General features: G+C 44.7%; 1 protein-coding gene across 1 annotated transcript in view; it reads right to left on the bottom strand.

Annotated features, from left to right (window-relative positions):
- Positions 1-16,017, bottom strand: part of LOC115127418 (tumor protein 63-like) — a 214,352-nt gene extending 198,335 nt beyond the window's left edge. The window contains exon 1 of the mRNA XM_065009365.1: positions 15,825-16,017. Coding sequence (XP_064865437.1) covers positions 15,825-15,880 — 56 coding nt within the window. The 5' untranslated portion in view covers positions 15,881-16,017. The remainder of the gene's footprint in view (positions 1-15,824) is intronic.
- Between the last annotated feature and the right edge of the window lie 367 nt (positions 16,018-16,384).

Raw genomic sequence — 16,384 nt, 5'->3', positions numbered from 1 at the left:
GATCTATAGAGACTGTTGATGGAGGCTACATGGTGATCTATAGAGGCTGTTGATGGAGGCTACATGGTGATCTATAGAGACTGTTGATATAGGCTACATGGTGATCTATAGAGACTGTTGATATAGGCTACATGATGATCTATAGAGACTGTTGATGGAGGCTACATGGTGATCTATAGAGACTGTTGATATAGGCTACATGGTGATCTATAGAGGCTGTTGATATAGGCTACATGGTGATCTATAGAGACTGTTGATATAGGCTACATGGTGATCTATAGAGACTGTTGATATAGGCTACATGATGATCTATCGAGACTGTTGATGGAGGCTACATGGTGATCTATAGAGACTGTTGATGGAGGCTACATGGTGATATATAGAGACTGTTGATGGAGGCTACATGGTGATCTATAGAGACTGTTGATATAGGCTACATGGTGATTTATAGAGACTGTTGATGTAGGCTACATGGTGATCTAGAGAGACTGGTGATCTATAGATGTTGATATAGGCTACATGGTGATCTATAGAGACTGTTGATATAGGCTACATGGTGATCTATAGAGACTGTTGATATAGGCTACATGGTGATCTATAGAGACTGTTGATGGAGGCTACATGGTGATCTATAGAGACTGTTGATATAGGCTACATGGTGATTTATAGAGACTGTTGATGTAGGCTACATGGTGATCTATAGAGACTGTTGATATAGGCTACATGGTGATCTATAGAGACTGTTGATATAGGCTACATGGTGATTTATAGAGACTGTTGATATAGGCTACATGGTGATCTATAGAGACTGTTGATATAGGCTACATGGTGATCTATAGAGACTGTTGATATAGGCTACATGGTGATCTATAGAGACTGTTGATATAGGCTACATGGTGATCTATAGAGACTGTTGATATAGACTGGTGATCTATAGAGACTGTTGATATAGGCTACATGGTGATCTATAGAGACTGTTGGTATAGGCTACATGATGATCTATAGAGACTGTTGATATTGGCTACATGGTGATCTATAGAGACTGTTGATATAGGCTACATGATGATCTATAGAGACTGTTGATGGAGGCTACATGGTGATCTATAGAGACTGTTGATATAGGCTACATGGTGATCTATAGAGGATGTTGATATAGGCTACATGGTGATCTATAGAGACTGTTGATATAGGCTACATGGTGATCTATAGAGACTGTTGATATAGGCTACATGATGATCTATAGAGACTGTTGATGGAGGCTACATGGTGATCTATAGAGACTGTTGATGGAGGCTACATGGTGATATATAGAGACTGTTGATGGAGGCTACATGGTGATCTATAGAGACTGTTGATATAGGCTACATGGTGATATATAGAGACTGTTGATGGAGGCTACATGGTGATCTATAGAGACTGTTGATGTAGGCTACATGATGATCTATAGAGACTGTTGATGGAGGCTACATGGTGATCTATAGAGACTGTTGATATAGGCTACATGGTGATCTATAGAGACTGTTGATATAGGCTACATGGTGATCTATAGAGACTGTTGATGGAGGCTACATGGTGATCTATAGAGACTGTTGATATAGGCTACATGATGATCTATAGAGACTGTTGATATAGGCTACATGGTGATCTATAGAGACTGTTGATATAGGCTACATGATGATCTATAGAGACTGTTGATGGAGGCTACATGGTGATCTATAGAGACTGTTGATGGAGGCTACATGGTGATATATAGAGACTGTTGATGGAGGCTACATGGTGATCTATAGAGACTGTTGATATAGGCTACATGGTGATCTATTGAGACTGTTGATATAGGCTACATGGTGATCTATAGAGACTGTTGATATAGGCTACATGGTGATCTATAGAGACTGTTGATGGAGGCTACATGGTGATCTATAGAGACTGTTGATATAGGCTACATGGTGATATATAGAGACTGTTGATGGAGGCTACATGGTGATCTATAGAGACTGTTGATATAGGCTGTGGTGATCTATAGAGACTGTTGATATAGGCTACATGGTGATCTATAGAGACTGTTGATATAGATGGTGATCTATAGAGACTGTTGATGGAGGCTACATGGTGATCTATAGAGACTGTTGATATAGGCTACATGGTGATCTATAGAGACTGTTGATGGAGCTACATGGTGATCTATAGAGACTGTTGATATAGGCTACATGGTGATCTATAGAGACTGTTGATGTAGGCTACATGGTGATCTATAGAGACTGTTGATATAGGCTATGGTGATATATAGAGACTGTTGATGGAGGCTACATGGTGATCTATAGAGACTGTTGATATAGGCTACATGGTGATCTATAGAGACTGTTGATATAGGCTACATGGTGATCTATAGAGACTGTTGATATAGGCTACATGGTGATCTATAGAGACTGTTGATGGAGGCTACATGGTGATCTATAGAGACTGTTGATGGAGGCTACATGGTGATCTATAGAGACTGTTGATATAGGCTACATGGTGATCTATAGAGACTGTTGATGATGGTGATCTATAGAGACTGTTGATATAGGCTACATGGTGATCTATAGAGACTGTTGATATAGGCTACATGGTGATCTATAGAGACTGTTGATATAGGCTACATGGTGATTTATAGAGACTGTTGATATAGGCTACATGGTGATTTATAGAGACTGTTGATGTAGGCTACATGGTGATCTATAGAGACTGTTGATATAGGCTACATGATCTATATAGAGACTGTTGATGGAGGCTACATGGTGATCTATAGAGACTGTTGATATAGGCTACATGGTGATCTATAGAGACTGTTGATGGAGGCTACATGGTGATCTATAGAGACTGTTGATGAGACTGTTGATATAGGCTACATGGTGATCTATAGAGACTGTTGATATAGGCTACATGGTGATCTATAGAGACTGTTGATATAGGCTACATGGTGATCTATAGAGACTGTTGATATAGGCTACATGGTGATCTATAGAGACTGTTGATATAGGCTACATGGTGATCTATAGAGACTGTTGATATAGGCTACATGATGATCTATAGAGACTGTTGATATAGGCTACATGATGATCTATAGAGACTGTTGATATAGGCTACATGATGATCTATAGAGACTGTTGATCTATGGTGATCTGTTGAGAGGATACTGTTGATATAGGCTACATGGTGATCTATAGAGACTGTTGATATAGGCTACATGGTGATCTATGATCTATAGAGACTGTTGATATAGGCTACATGATGATCTATAGAGACTGTTGATGGAGGCTACATGGTGATCTATAGAGACTGTTGATGGAGGCTACATGGTGATATATAGAGACTGTTGATGGAGGCTACATGGTGATCTATAGAGACTGTTGATATAGGCTACATGGTGATCTATAGAGACTGTTGATGTAGGCTACATGGTGATCTATAGAGACTGTTGATATAGGCTACATGGTGATCTATAGAGACTGTTGATATAGGCTACATGGTGATCTATAGAGGCTGTTGATGGAGGCTACATGGTGATCTATAGAGACTGTTGATGGAGGGTACATGGTGATCTATAGAGACTGTTGATATAGGCTACATGGTGATTTATAGAGACTGTTGATGTAGGCTACATGGTGATCTATAGAGACTGTTGATATAGGCTACATGGTGATCTATAGAGACTGTTGATATAGGCTACATGGTGATTTATAGAGACTGTTGATATAGGCTACATGGTGATCTATAGAGACTGTTGATATAGGCTACATGGTGATCTATAGAGACTGTTGATGGAGGCTACATGGTGATCTATAGAGACTGTTGATATAGGCTACATGGTGATTTATAGAGACTGTTGATGTAGGCTACATGGTGATCTATAGAGACTGTTGATATAGGCTACATGGTGATCTATAGAGACTGTTCATATAGGCTACATGGTGATTTATAGAGACTGTTGATATAGGCTACATGGTGATCTATAGAGACTGTTGATATAGGCTACATGGTGATCTATAGAGACTGTTGATGGAGGCTACATGGTGATCTATAGAGACTGTTGATATAGGCTACATGGTGATTTATAGAGACTGTTGATGTAGGCTACATGGTGATCTATAGAGACTGTTGATATAGGCTACATGGTGATATATAGAGACTGTTGATGGAGGCTACATGGTGATCTATAGAGACTGTTGATGTAGGCTACATGATGATCTATAGAGACTGTTGATATAGGCTACATGGTGATCTATAGAGACTGTTGATATATCTATAGAGATGGTGATCTATAGAGACTGTTGATATAGGCTACATGGTGATCTATAGAGACTGTTGATATAGGCTACATGGTGATCTATAGAGACTGTTGATATAGGCTACATGATGATCTATAGAGACTGTTGATATAGGCTACATGATGATCTATAGAGACTGTTGATATAGGCTACATGATGATCTATAGAGACTGTTGATATAGGCTACATGATGATCTATAGAGACTGTTGATGGAGGCTACATGGTGATCTATAGAGACTGTTGATGGAGGCTACATGGTGATATATAGAGACTGTTGATGGAGGCTACATGGTGATCTATAGAGACTGTTGATATAGGCTACATGGTGATCTATTGAGACTGTTGATATAGGCTACATGGTGATCTATAGAGACTGTTGATATAGGCTACATGGTGATCTATAGAGACTGTTGATGGAGGGTACATGGTGATCTATAGAGACTGTTGATATAGGCTACATGGTGATTTATAGAGACTGTTGATGTAGGCTACATGGTGATCTATAGAGACTGTTGATATAGGCTACATGGTGATCTATAGAGACTGTTGATATAGGCTACATGGTGATTTATAGAGACTGTTGATATAGGCTACATGGTGATCTATAGAGACTGTTGATATAGGCTACATGGTGATCTATAGAGACTGTTGATGGAGGCTACATGGTGATCTATAGAGACTGTTGATATAGGCTACATGGTGATTTATAGAGACTGTTGATGTAGGCTATGGTGATCTATAGAGACTGTTGATATAGGCTACATGGTGATCTATAGAGACTGTTCATATAGGCTACATGGTGATTTATAGAGACTGTTGATATAGGCTACATGGTGATCTATAGAGACTGTTGATATAGGCTACATGGTGATCTATAGAGACTGTTGATATAGGCTACATGGTGATCTATAGAGACTGTTGATATAGGCTACATGATGATCTATAGAGACTGTTGATATAGGGTACATGGTGATCTATAGAGACTGTTGATATAGGATACATGGTGATCTATAGAGACTGTTGGTATAGGCTACATGATGATCTATAGAGACTGTTGATATAGGCTACATGGTGATCTATAGAGACTGTTGATATAGGCTACATGGTGATCTATAGAGGCTGTTGATGGAGGCTACATGGTGATCTATAGAGACTGTTGATATAGGCTACATGGTGATCTATAGAGACTGTTGATATAGGCTACATGATGATCTATAGAGACTGTTGATGGAGGCTACATGGTGATCTATAGAGACTGTTGATATAGGCTACATGGTGATCTATAGAGGCTGTTGATATAGGCTACATGGTGATCTATAGAGACTGTTGATATAGGCTACATGGTGATCTATAGAGACTGTTGATATAGGCTACATGATGATCTATCGAGACTGTTGATGGAGGCTACATGGTGATCTATAGAGACTGTTGATGGAGGCTACATGGTGATATATAGAGACTGTTGATGGAGGCTACACGGTGATCTATAGAGACTGTTGATATAGGCTACATGGTGATCTATAGAGACTGTTGATGTAGGCTACATGGTGATATATAGAGACTGTTGATATAGGCTACATGGTGATCTATAGAGACTGTTGATATAGGCTACATGGTGATCTATAGAGGCTGTTGATGGAGGCTACATGGTGATCTATAGAGACTGTTGATATAGGCTACATGGTGATCTATAGAGACTGTTGATATAGGCTACATGATGATCTATAGAGGCTGTTGATGTAGGCTACATGGTGATCTATAGAGACTGTTGATGTAGGCTACATGGTGATCTATAGAGGCTGTTGATGTAGGCTAGAGAGAATACCAAGAGTGTACAAAGCTGTCATCAAGGCAAAGGGTGGCTACTATGAAGAATCTCAAATAAAATATATTTTGATTTATTAAACACATTTTGGTTACTACATGATTCCGTAATGTCATTGTTTTTATGTCTTCACTGTTATTCCACAATGTAGAAAATAGTAAAAATAAAGAAAAGCCCTTGAATGAGTAGGTGTCCAAACTGTTGACTGGTACTGTATATAAAATATTAGGATGCAAACTCGTTTATATACATTTCAACTCTATATCTAACATGGTGCAGGTGTCCTCTCTTTTAAAGTCCATAACCATGTGTGTGTGTGAGGTGTTTTTGGTTTCAAAAGTAGATTTGTTTAAGACTACCAAGAAACACTCTGTGTGACCCTGATTTAGCTCACTGCAGTAAAAGGCCTTTGAGACTGGAGAACACGGATGTAGAGACTGTTCTGGATATAAGTCTCTGAGACTGGAGAACACGGATGTAGAGACTGTTCAGGATATAAGTCTCTGAGACTGGGAACACGGATGTAGAGACTGTTCAGGATATACGTCTCTGAGACTGGAGAACATGGATGTAGAGACTGTTAATGCTATAAGTCTCTGAGACTGGAGACTGTTAAGGATATAAGTCTCTGAGACTGGAGAACACGGCTGTAGAGACTGTTCAGTATATAAGTCTCTGAGACTGGAAAACACGGATGTAGAGACTGTTCATGATATAAGTCTCTGAGACTGGAGAACAGAGATGTAGAGACTGTTCATGATATACGTCTCTGAGACTGGAGAACACGGATGTAGAGACTGTTCAGGATATAAGTCTCTGAGACTGGAGAAATCAGCAGACAGTCTGGAATGTTGAACGGGATGGAGGTTTATTGAAGAACATGGACGTAGGTCACAGGGCTGGTAAAAGAAATGATGAACTATATAAGGTGCAAATTAGGATTTAGACATAGAAGTGGGAACCAACCAACCAGCAACCTAAATAACCTTAACCAGCAGCCAGTGGTAGTAGGCTGCCAGACACGCAACCCTTCAGGAGCAGCTAACATCATGCTCCCAGTCCAACCTACTCATGTCAATAGGCATCCCAGACATTTCTAAACGCGAGCCATGTAAAGACTGCTACACGGACAAATAACAGCAGGTTTATGGTGAGTGCGTCGTCCCAAAGAGCAACCTAATTCGACTGTTTGTCGCGCACTACTTTAGACCAGGGCCCATAGGTGTAGTGCACTACTCTAGACCAGGGCCCATAGGTGTAGTGCACTACTTTAGACCAGGGCCCATAGGGGTAGTGCACTACTTTAGAACAGGGTCCATAGGGGTAGTGCACTACTTTAGACCAGGGCCCATAGGTGTAGTGCACTACTTTAGACCAGGGCCCATAGGGGTAGTGCACTACTTTAGAACAGGGTCCATAGGTGTAGTGCACTACTCTAGACCAGGGCCCATAGGTGTAGTGCACTACTTTAGACCAGGGCCCATAGGGGTAGTGCACTACTTTAGAACAGGGTCCATAGGGGTAGTGCACTACTTTAGACCAGGGCCCATAGATGTAGTGCACTACATTAGACCAGGGCCCATAGGGGTAGTGCACTACTTTAGACCATGGCCCATAGGGGTAGTGCACTACTTTAGACCAGGGCCCATAGGGTAGTGCACTACTTTAGACCAGGGCCCATAGGGGTAGTGCACTACTTTAGACCAGGGCTCATAGGGGTAGTGCACTACTATAGACCAGGGTAGTGCACTACTATAGACCAGGGCCCATAGGGGTAGTGCACTACTTTAGACAAGGGCCCATAGGGGTAGTGCACTACTTTAGAACAGGGTCCATAGGGGTAGTGCACTACTTTAGACCAGGGCCCATAGGGGTAGTGCACTACTTTAGACCAGGGCCGCTAGGGGTAGTGCACTACTGTAGACCAGGGCCCATAGGGGTAGTGCACTACTTTAGACCAGGACCCAGATGCTGGGCCCTGTGTAGACAGATAGACAGACTGGGCCCTGTGTAGACAGATAGAGAGGCTGGGCCCTGTGTAGACAGATAGAGAGGCTGGGCCCTGTGTAGACAGATAGAGAGGCTGGGCCCTGTGTAGACAGATAGACAGGCTGGGCCTTGTGTAGACAGATAGACAGAATGGGCCCTGTGTAGACAGATAGACAGGCTGGGCCCTGTGTGGACAGATAGACAGGCTTGGTCCCTGTGTAGACAGATAGACAGGCTGGGCCCTGTGTAGACAGATAGACAGGCTGGGCCAGATAGAGTTGGGTCTGCGGTTAGCTAGCCTGTTGTTGGGGGTTTAGAAAGGAGTTTATCCCCGTGACTGATGTCTTGTTACTTAGAGAGTTATTTATTCTTTCTGCCCTGAGGGGAAGGCTGTTCAGCATGCACCTACAGACAGATAGACAGGCTGGTCCCCTCCAGCCCCCCACCTAAAGACAGACAGGCAGACAGACAGGCTGGGGCCCCTCCAGCCTCCGGGCCCCCTCACGGCCCCTCAGCAGCCCAGACTGAAGACTGGGTACTAGGCCAGAGTTCAGAGGTCACCACTAAACAGAGCTGGAACTATTGTCTCGTACTAGGTCGGCCACATCCACCGATGAATATGCAATCAAAACAAACAGACCAGCCGATCTGGGGTCTTCTCCTGTGTCATCATTAATCACACCTTTAAAGACCTCAAGCTCTTCACCCTCTCGTCTGTCAGCCCTCCTCTCCCTCCTCCCTTTCATCCCTCATCCACTCCTCCTCCCCCTCTCCCTCTCATCAGTCATCTCCCCCCTCCTCCTCTCTCTCTCATCCGTCAACCAGGCTGGAAGAGGGACACGGCTGCTCAACAATAGACTGCTGGAAGAGGTCTCCTGCTCTCCGATGCATGTTTTTACTGTGGCCATTTTGGGTCTCAAACCAGGAAGTGGAATGGTAAAATGTAAACTGTGTAAATGAGCATCTCAGTCCAAAACGTACTACCTTGATGAGAAGAAGGTTTCCTCACATGTGTTATAATAAAATACGCTGAGAGGACAGAACATTAGGAACACCTGCTCTTCCCACGACCTAGACTAACTGGTTTTGTCTTCTTTTCTCAACGCAATAGTTTCTTGTGTGTATCAAGAATGTTCCACCACCCAGAGGATCCAAAGCCAACTTGACACAACTGTGGGAAGCATTGGAGTCGACACCTTGTAGGGTCCGTGACCCGACGAACTGAAGCTGTTCTGAGAGGAGGAGGAGGAGGAGGAGGAGGGGATGCAACTCGATATTAGAACAGTGTTTCGTAATGATATAGTTTTCCAACTTTCACAAACAAATGTATTGTGGTTGTTCAAATCAAATCACATTTAATTTTTCACACGCACCGAATACAACAGGTATTTCTTACAAGCCCTTAACCAACAATGCAGTTCAAGGAATGGAGTTAAGAAAATATTTACCAAATAAATTCAAGTAGAAAATAAAATAAAATAAAAAGTAACAAAATAAAATGACATAACAATAACGAGGCTATATACAGGAGGTACCGGTACCGAGTCAATGTGGAGGCTATATACAGGAGTGTTACCGGTACAGAGTCAATGTGGAGGCTATATACAGGGTGTTACGGTACAGAGTCAATGTGGAGGCTATATACAGGGGGTACGGTACCGAGTCAATTTGGAGGGCTAAATACAGGTGTTACCGGTACAGAGTCAATGTGGAGGCTATATACAGGGTGTTACGGTACAGAGTCAATGTGGAGGCTATATACAGGGGGTACCGGTACAGAGTCAATGTGGAGGCTATATACAGGGTATTACGGTACCGAGTCAATGTGGAGGCTATATACAGGGTGTTACGGTACCGAGTCAATGTGGAGGCTATATACTGGGGGTACTGGTACAGAGTCAATGTGGAGGCTATATACAGGAGGTACCGGTACCGAGTCAATGTGGAGGCTATATACTGGGGGTACTGGTACAGAGTCAATGTGGAGGCTATATACAGGAGGTACCGGTACCGAGTCAATGTGGAGGCTATATACTGGGGGTACTGGTACAGAGTCAATGTGGAGGCTATATACAGGAGGTACCGGTACCGAGTCAATGTGGAGGCTATATACTGGGGGTACTGGTACAGAGTCAATGTGGAGGCTATATACTGGGGGTACCGGTACCGAGTCAATGTGGAGGCTATATACAGGAGGTACCGGTACCGAGTCAATGTGGAGGCTATATACAGGGGGTACCGGTACCGAGTCAATGTGGAGGCTATATACAGGAGGTACCGGTACCGAGTCAATGTGGAGGCTATATACAGGGGGTACCGGTACAGAGTCAATGTGGAGGCTATATACAGGGTGTACCGGTACAGAGTCAATGTGGAGGCTATATACAGGGGGTACCGGTTCAGAGTCAATGTGGAGGCTATATACAGGGGGTACCGGTTCAGAGTCAATGTGGAGGCTATATACAGGGTGTTACGGTACCGAGTCAATGTGGAGGCTATATACAGGGTGTTACGGTACAGAGTCAATGTGGAGGCTATATACAGGGGGTACCGGTACCGAGTCAATGTGGAGGCTATATACAGGGTGTTACGGTACCGAGTCAATGTGGAGGCTATATACAGGAGGTACCGGTACCGAGTCAATGTGGAGGCTATATACTGGGGGTACTGGTACAGAGTCAATGTGGAGGCTATATACAGGAGGTACCGGTACCGAGTCAATGTGGAGGCTATACACTGGGGGTACTGGTACAGAGTCAATGTGGAGGCTATATACTGGGGGTACCGGTACCGAGTCAATGTGGAGGCTATATACAGGAGGTACCGGTACCGAGTCAATGTGGAGGCTATATACAGGGGGTACCGGTACCGAGTCAATGTGGAGGCTATATACAGGAGGTACCGGTACCGAGTCAATGTGGAGGCTATATACAGGGGGTACCGGTACAGAGTCAATGTGGAGGCTATATACAGGGTGTACCGGTACAGCGTCAATGTGGAGGCTATATACAGGAGGTACCGGTACCGAGTCAATGTGGAGGCTATATACAGGGTGTTACGGTACCGAGTCAATGTGGAGGCTATATACAGGGTGTTACGGTACAGAGTCAATGTGGAGGCTATATACAGGGGGTACCGGTTCAGAGTCAATGTGGAGGCTATATACAGGGGTACCGGTTCAGAGTCAATGTGGAGTCTATATACAGGGGGTACCGGTACAGAGTCAATGTGGAGGCTATATACAGGAGGTACCGGTACAGAGTCAATGTGGAGGCTATATACAGGGGGTACCGGTACAGAGTCAATGTGGAGGCTATATACAGGAGGTACCGGTACCGAGTCAATGTGGAGGCTATATACAGGAGGTACCGGTACCGAGTCAATGTGGAGGCTATATACAGGAGGTACCGGTACCGAGTCAATGTGGAGGCTATATACAGGAGGTACCAGTACCGAGTCAATGTGGAGGCTATATACAGGAGGTACCGGTACCGAGTCAATGTGGAGGCTATATACAGGAGGTACCGGAACCGAGTCAATGTGGAGGCTATATACAGGAGGTACCGGAACCGAGTCAATGTGGAGGCTATATACAGGAGGTACCGGAACCGAGTCAATGTGGAGGCTATATACAGGAGGTACCGGAACCGAGTCAATGTGGAGGCTATATACAGGAGGTACCGGTACAGAGTCAGTGTGGAGGCTATATACAGGGGGTACCGGTACAGAGTCAATGTGGAGGGTACAGGTTAGTCGAGGTCATTTGTACATGTAGGGGTAAAGTGACTCAATAACAAACAGCAAGTAGCAGCAGTGTAAAAACAAAGGGTCAACGTAAATGGTCCAGCAGTCTTATGGCTTGGGGGTAGAAGCTGGTAAGAAGCCCTTTGGACCTATACTTGGCGCTCCGGTACCGCTTGCCGTGCGGTAGCAGAGAGAACAGTCTATGACTTCGGTGACTGGAGTCTTTGACAATTTCTTGGGCCTTCCACTGACACCGCCTGGTATAGAGATCCTGGATGGCAGGAAACTTGGCCCCAGTGATGTATTGGGCCGTACGCACTACCCTCTGTAGAGCATAAGGTCAGATGCCGAGCAGTTGCCATACCAGGCGGCGATGCAACCGGTTAGGATGCTCTCGATGGTGCAGCAGTAGAACTTTTTGAGTATCTGGGGACCCATGCCAAATCTTTTCAGTCTCCTGAGGGGGATTAGGTTTTGTTGTGCCCTCTTCACAACTGTCTTGGTATGTTTGGACCATGAAAGTTTGTTGGTGATGTGGACAACAAGGAACTTGAAACTCTCAACCCGCTTCACTACAGCCCCGCCGATTGGGGCCTGTTCGGCCCTCTTTTTCCTGTAGTCCACGATCAGCTCCTTTGTCTTGCTCACATTGAGGGAGAGGTTGTTTTCCTGGCACCACACTGCCAGGACTCTGACCTCCTCCTTATAGGCTTTTTCTTTCTTGTCGGATATCAGACACTGTTGTGTCGACAGCAAACTTAATGAAGGTGTTGGAGTCGTGCTTGGCCACGCAGTCGTGGGTGAACAGGGAATACAGGAGGGGACAAAGCACACACCCCTGAGGGGCCCCAGTGTTGAGGATCAGCGTGGCAGACGTGTTGTTGCCTACTCTTATCACCTGGGGGCGGCCTGTCAGGAAGTCCAGGATCCAGTTGCAGAGGGAGGTGTTTAGTCCCAGGGTCCTTAGCTTAGTGATGAGCTTTGTGGGCACTATGGTGTTGAACGTTGAGCTGTCGTCAATGAACAGCATTCTCACATAGGTGTTCCTTTTGTCCATGTGGGAAATGGCAGTGTGGCGTGTGATTGAGATTGCGTCATCTGTGGACCTGTTGGGGTAGTGTGCCAATTGGAGTGGGTTCAGGGTATCTGGGGGGATGCTCTTGGTGTGAGCCATGACCGGTCTTTCAAAGCACTTCATGGCTACCAAATCAAATCAAATCAAATTTTATTTGTCACATACACATGGTTAGCAAATGTTAATGCGAGTGTAGCGAAATGCTACGTGAGTGCTCACCGACGTGAGTGCTTCGGTGCGGTAATCATTTAGGAAGGTTGCCTTCGCTTTCTGGGGTACAGAGACTATGGTGGTCTGCTTGAAACATGTAGGTATTACAGACTCGGTCAGGGAGAGAATGAAAATATTAGTGAAGACACTTCCCTGTTGATCCGTGCTTTGAGTACAAGTCCAGGTAATCCATCTAGCCCCGCGGCTTTGTGAATGTTGACCTGTTTAAAGGTCTTTCTCACATCGGCTACGGAGAGCGTGATTACACAGTCATCAGGAACAGCTTGCACTCTCATGCATTTTTCAGTATTCCTTGCCTCGAAGCGAGCATAAAAGGCATTTAGCTCGTCTGGTCGGTTCGCGTCACCGGGCAGCTCGCGGCTGGGTCTCCCTTTGTGTCTGTAATAGTTGTCAAGCCCTGCCACATCCGACGAACGTCAGAACTGGTGTAGTAGGAGTCAATATTATTCCTGTATTGATGCTTTGAATGTTTGATGTTTCATCTGAGGGCGTAGCAGGATTTCATGTGCATTGACATTTAGAGAAAGCTTTTTTTATCCATTCACCTTTCCAGGTTATTGTTTGTTTATCAGTCAGAATCTGGTGACTCAATCAGAGTGAGTTTTCTGTTTTCTCCAGCCAAAGCCCTCATACAGCTATAGTAATGCTTCTCAATACACACAAGGTAGCGGCTGTGTTTGTAAACTGTCTCAAAAGGTTTAAGGTTAAAGGTCAGGCTGTGAGTTTAAACCAACAGCTTACCATACTGCTCCCCTTACATCTCACCTGTCTGTCTACGGGTAACACTTGAACCACATTTAAATAGAACATAACACTGTTTAAATAATACCAGATGTTACTTTGAATTATTATACATTATATCCAACATTTTAAGTTCAATTAAGTGTGAAACGTGTCGGTTATTTGATTGACCTTTTCTTTTGTTATCAACACTCAGAACAGGCTTCTTGGAAAAGCAACATTCCAGTTGGAGGAGAGGATTTGAATACTGCATGACTCTCCGTAGACTTTTAGCTGTCAAAGCTGTCACCTTTTTAAACATACAATCTAACTGCAGTGAAGCCCCTCAACATGCACATTACATTCAGTCATCTAGCAGACGCTCCCCATCCAGAGAGACCCACGGGAGCAACAAGGGTCAAGCACCCTGCCCAAGGGCACATCGACAGATCTCCCACCAAGTCAAATCAGGAACCCGAACCAGCGACCTCTCGATCACCAGCCCAAGCTCCCGACCGCCAGGCCACCAACCATCCAGGAATCCCCCACCAGTTCACCAAAGTCCTGCCCCTCAACCATCCGAGACCCCTCTACAGCACTCTATATTCTGCCTTCACTCTAGACTCAACCTTCACTCTAGACTCAGCCTTCACTCTAGACTCAGCCTTCACTCTAGACTCTGCCTTCACTCTAGACTCTGCCTCCACCCTAGACTCTGCCTCCACCCTAGACTCTGCCTTCACTCTAGACTCTGCCTTCAGTCTAGACTCTGCCTTCAGTCTAGACTCTGCCTTCAGTCTAGACTCTACCTTCAGTCTAGACTCTACCTTCAGTCTAGACTCTGCCTCCACCCTAGACTCTGCCTTCACTCTAGACTCTGCCTTCAGTCTAGACTCTGCCTTCAGTCTAGACTCTACCTTCAGTCTAGACTCTGCCTCCACCCTAGACTCTGCCTTCACTCTAGACTCTGCCTTCAGTCTAGACTCTGCCTTCAGTCTAGACTCTGCCTTCAGTCTAGACTCTGCCTTCAGTCTAGACTCTGCCTCCACCCTAGACTCTGCCTTCACTCTAGAATCTGCCTTGCGCTCTGCTCTTGTAATCTGTCGTGACATTGTTGCCATTCGTACGCCACACCTATAAATATCAGACCAGACCGGGCTGGCAGCTGAAAGTCCAGACACAACTGTTTCAACGTCTGTTTGCGCCTCCAGACACCCTAGTCGGAGAACCATCCCTGACCCAGCAACAGCCTCCCTATCCCTGGTCTGGTTCGACAATCCAACCATCTCTGACCCAGCAACAGACCTCCTATCCCTGGTCGAGTCAACCAAACCAACTGTCTCTGACCCAGCAACTGAGAGTCTGTCTGAGACGTCTACTTTCTTTCTCCTTCACCTCCTACGATGGTGAAGAGCACTGATGCCAAAACAGAGTGTTTCCATAGATTATTACTCTCTTGTGGATAGCACCATGTTTCATGTGAACACTGAGCCAGTCACTAGAGAGGGGAAACCGTACATCCATAATGTCAAAAGTGCCACAACGCCAAGTGATTTAGTTGAACCTTTTATTTAACTAAGCAAGTCAGTTAAGAACAAATTCTTATTTTCAATGACGCTCTAGGAACAGCAGGTTAACTGCCTTCTTCAGGGGCAGAACAACAGATGTTTACCTTGTCAGCTCAGGGATTCCATCTAGCAGCCTTTTGGTTACTGGCCCAACGCTCTAACCACTAAGCTACCCTGCCACCCAATAGATGGTTGCCTTAGATTAATACTCCCATGTGGATAGCCCAGTGTTTCATGCTTACAATGGAGAATTACTATGTCCGTTATGTGAAGTTCAAGTGGTCCGGGTCTTTTGACAGTAACGTGGCTAAATGCTATTATAACACACCACTCACAGCACACCAGTTGTTAGCTAGCTACTTACCGATGAAAGGGGAGCTCAGGGCAATACTGCACAGCTGTGGAGTATGGACAATTCATACTAAACTGTTCTCTTTTTTTTCTTGTTTCAACTCTTCAATGCTGTCGGTAGATCACATAAACACATGTATTAGTGATCGCACATGGACTAGTTGAATAGAGAGAATAAATAAATGAATCCAGGACTGGGGGTTTAAAGTGCCGGGAGGGTCAAGTGCACAGCAGTGAAGAACGTCTGGAGGATGTTCAGATTTTTTTGTATTTTTTTTCTTTGGCTCATCAGCGAAGAGGCGGGGCTTGTGCCAGCTCACTGACCAATCCCCAAAAGCAGCTGGACAGGGGTATCACTCTCCCTCAGTTTCTAGGATATATATATCAAGCAAAACACCCCTCCTCACCCCCTCCCTCCCTCGTGCCTTAGTCTGACATTTACACCAGATTCCCTGGAGGTTTAGTAGACAGACATGTCTGTTGCATCACACTGCCCACTATACTGCCCACTATACAGCCCACTATACTGCCCACTATACTGCCCACTATACTGCCCACTATACAGCCCACTAT

The sequence above is a fragment of the Oncorhynchus nerka genome, linkage group LG24, assembly GCF_034236695.1.
Source record: "Oncorhynchus nerka isolate Pitt River linkage group LG24, Oner_Uvic_2.0, whole genome shotgun sequence".
Classification (NCBI taxonomy): domain Eukaryota; kingdom Metazoa; phylum Chordata; class Actinopteri; order Salmoniformes; family Salmonidae; genus Oncorhynchus; species Oncorhynchus nerka.
Note: the sequence above shows the minus strand (reverse complement) of the source record. Positions and strands in the feature narration are given on the sequence as shown.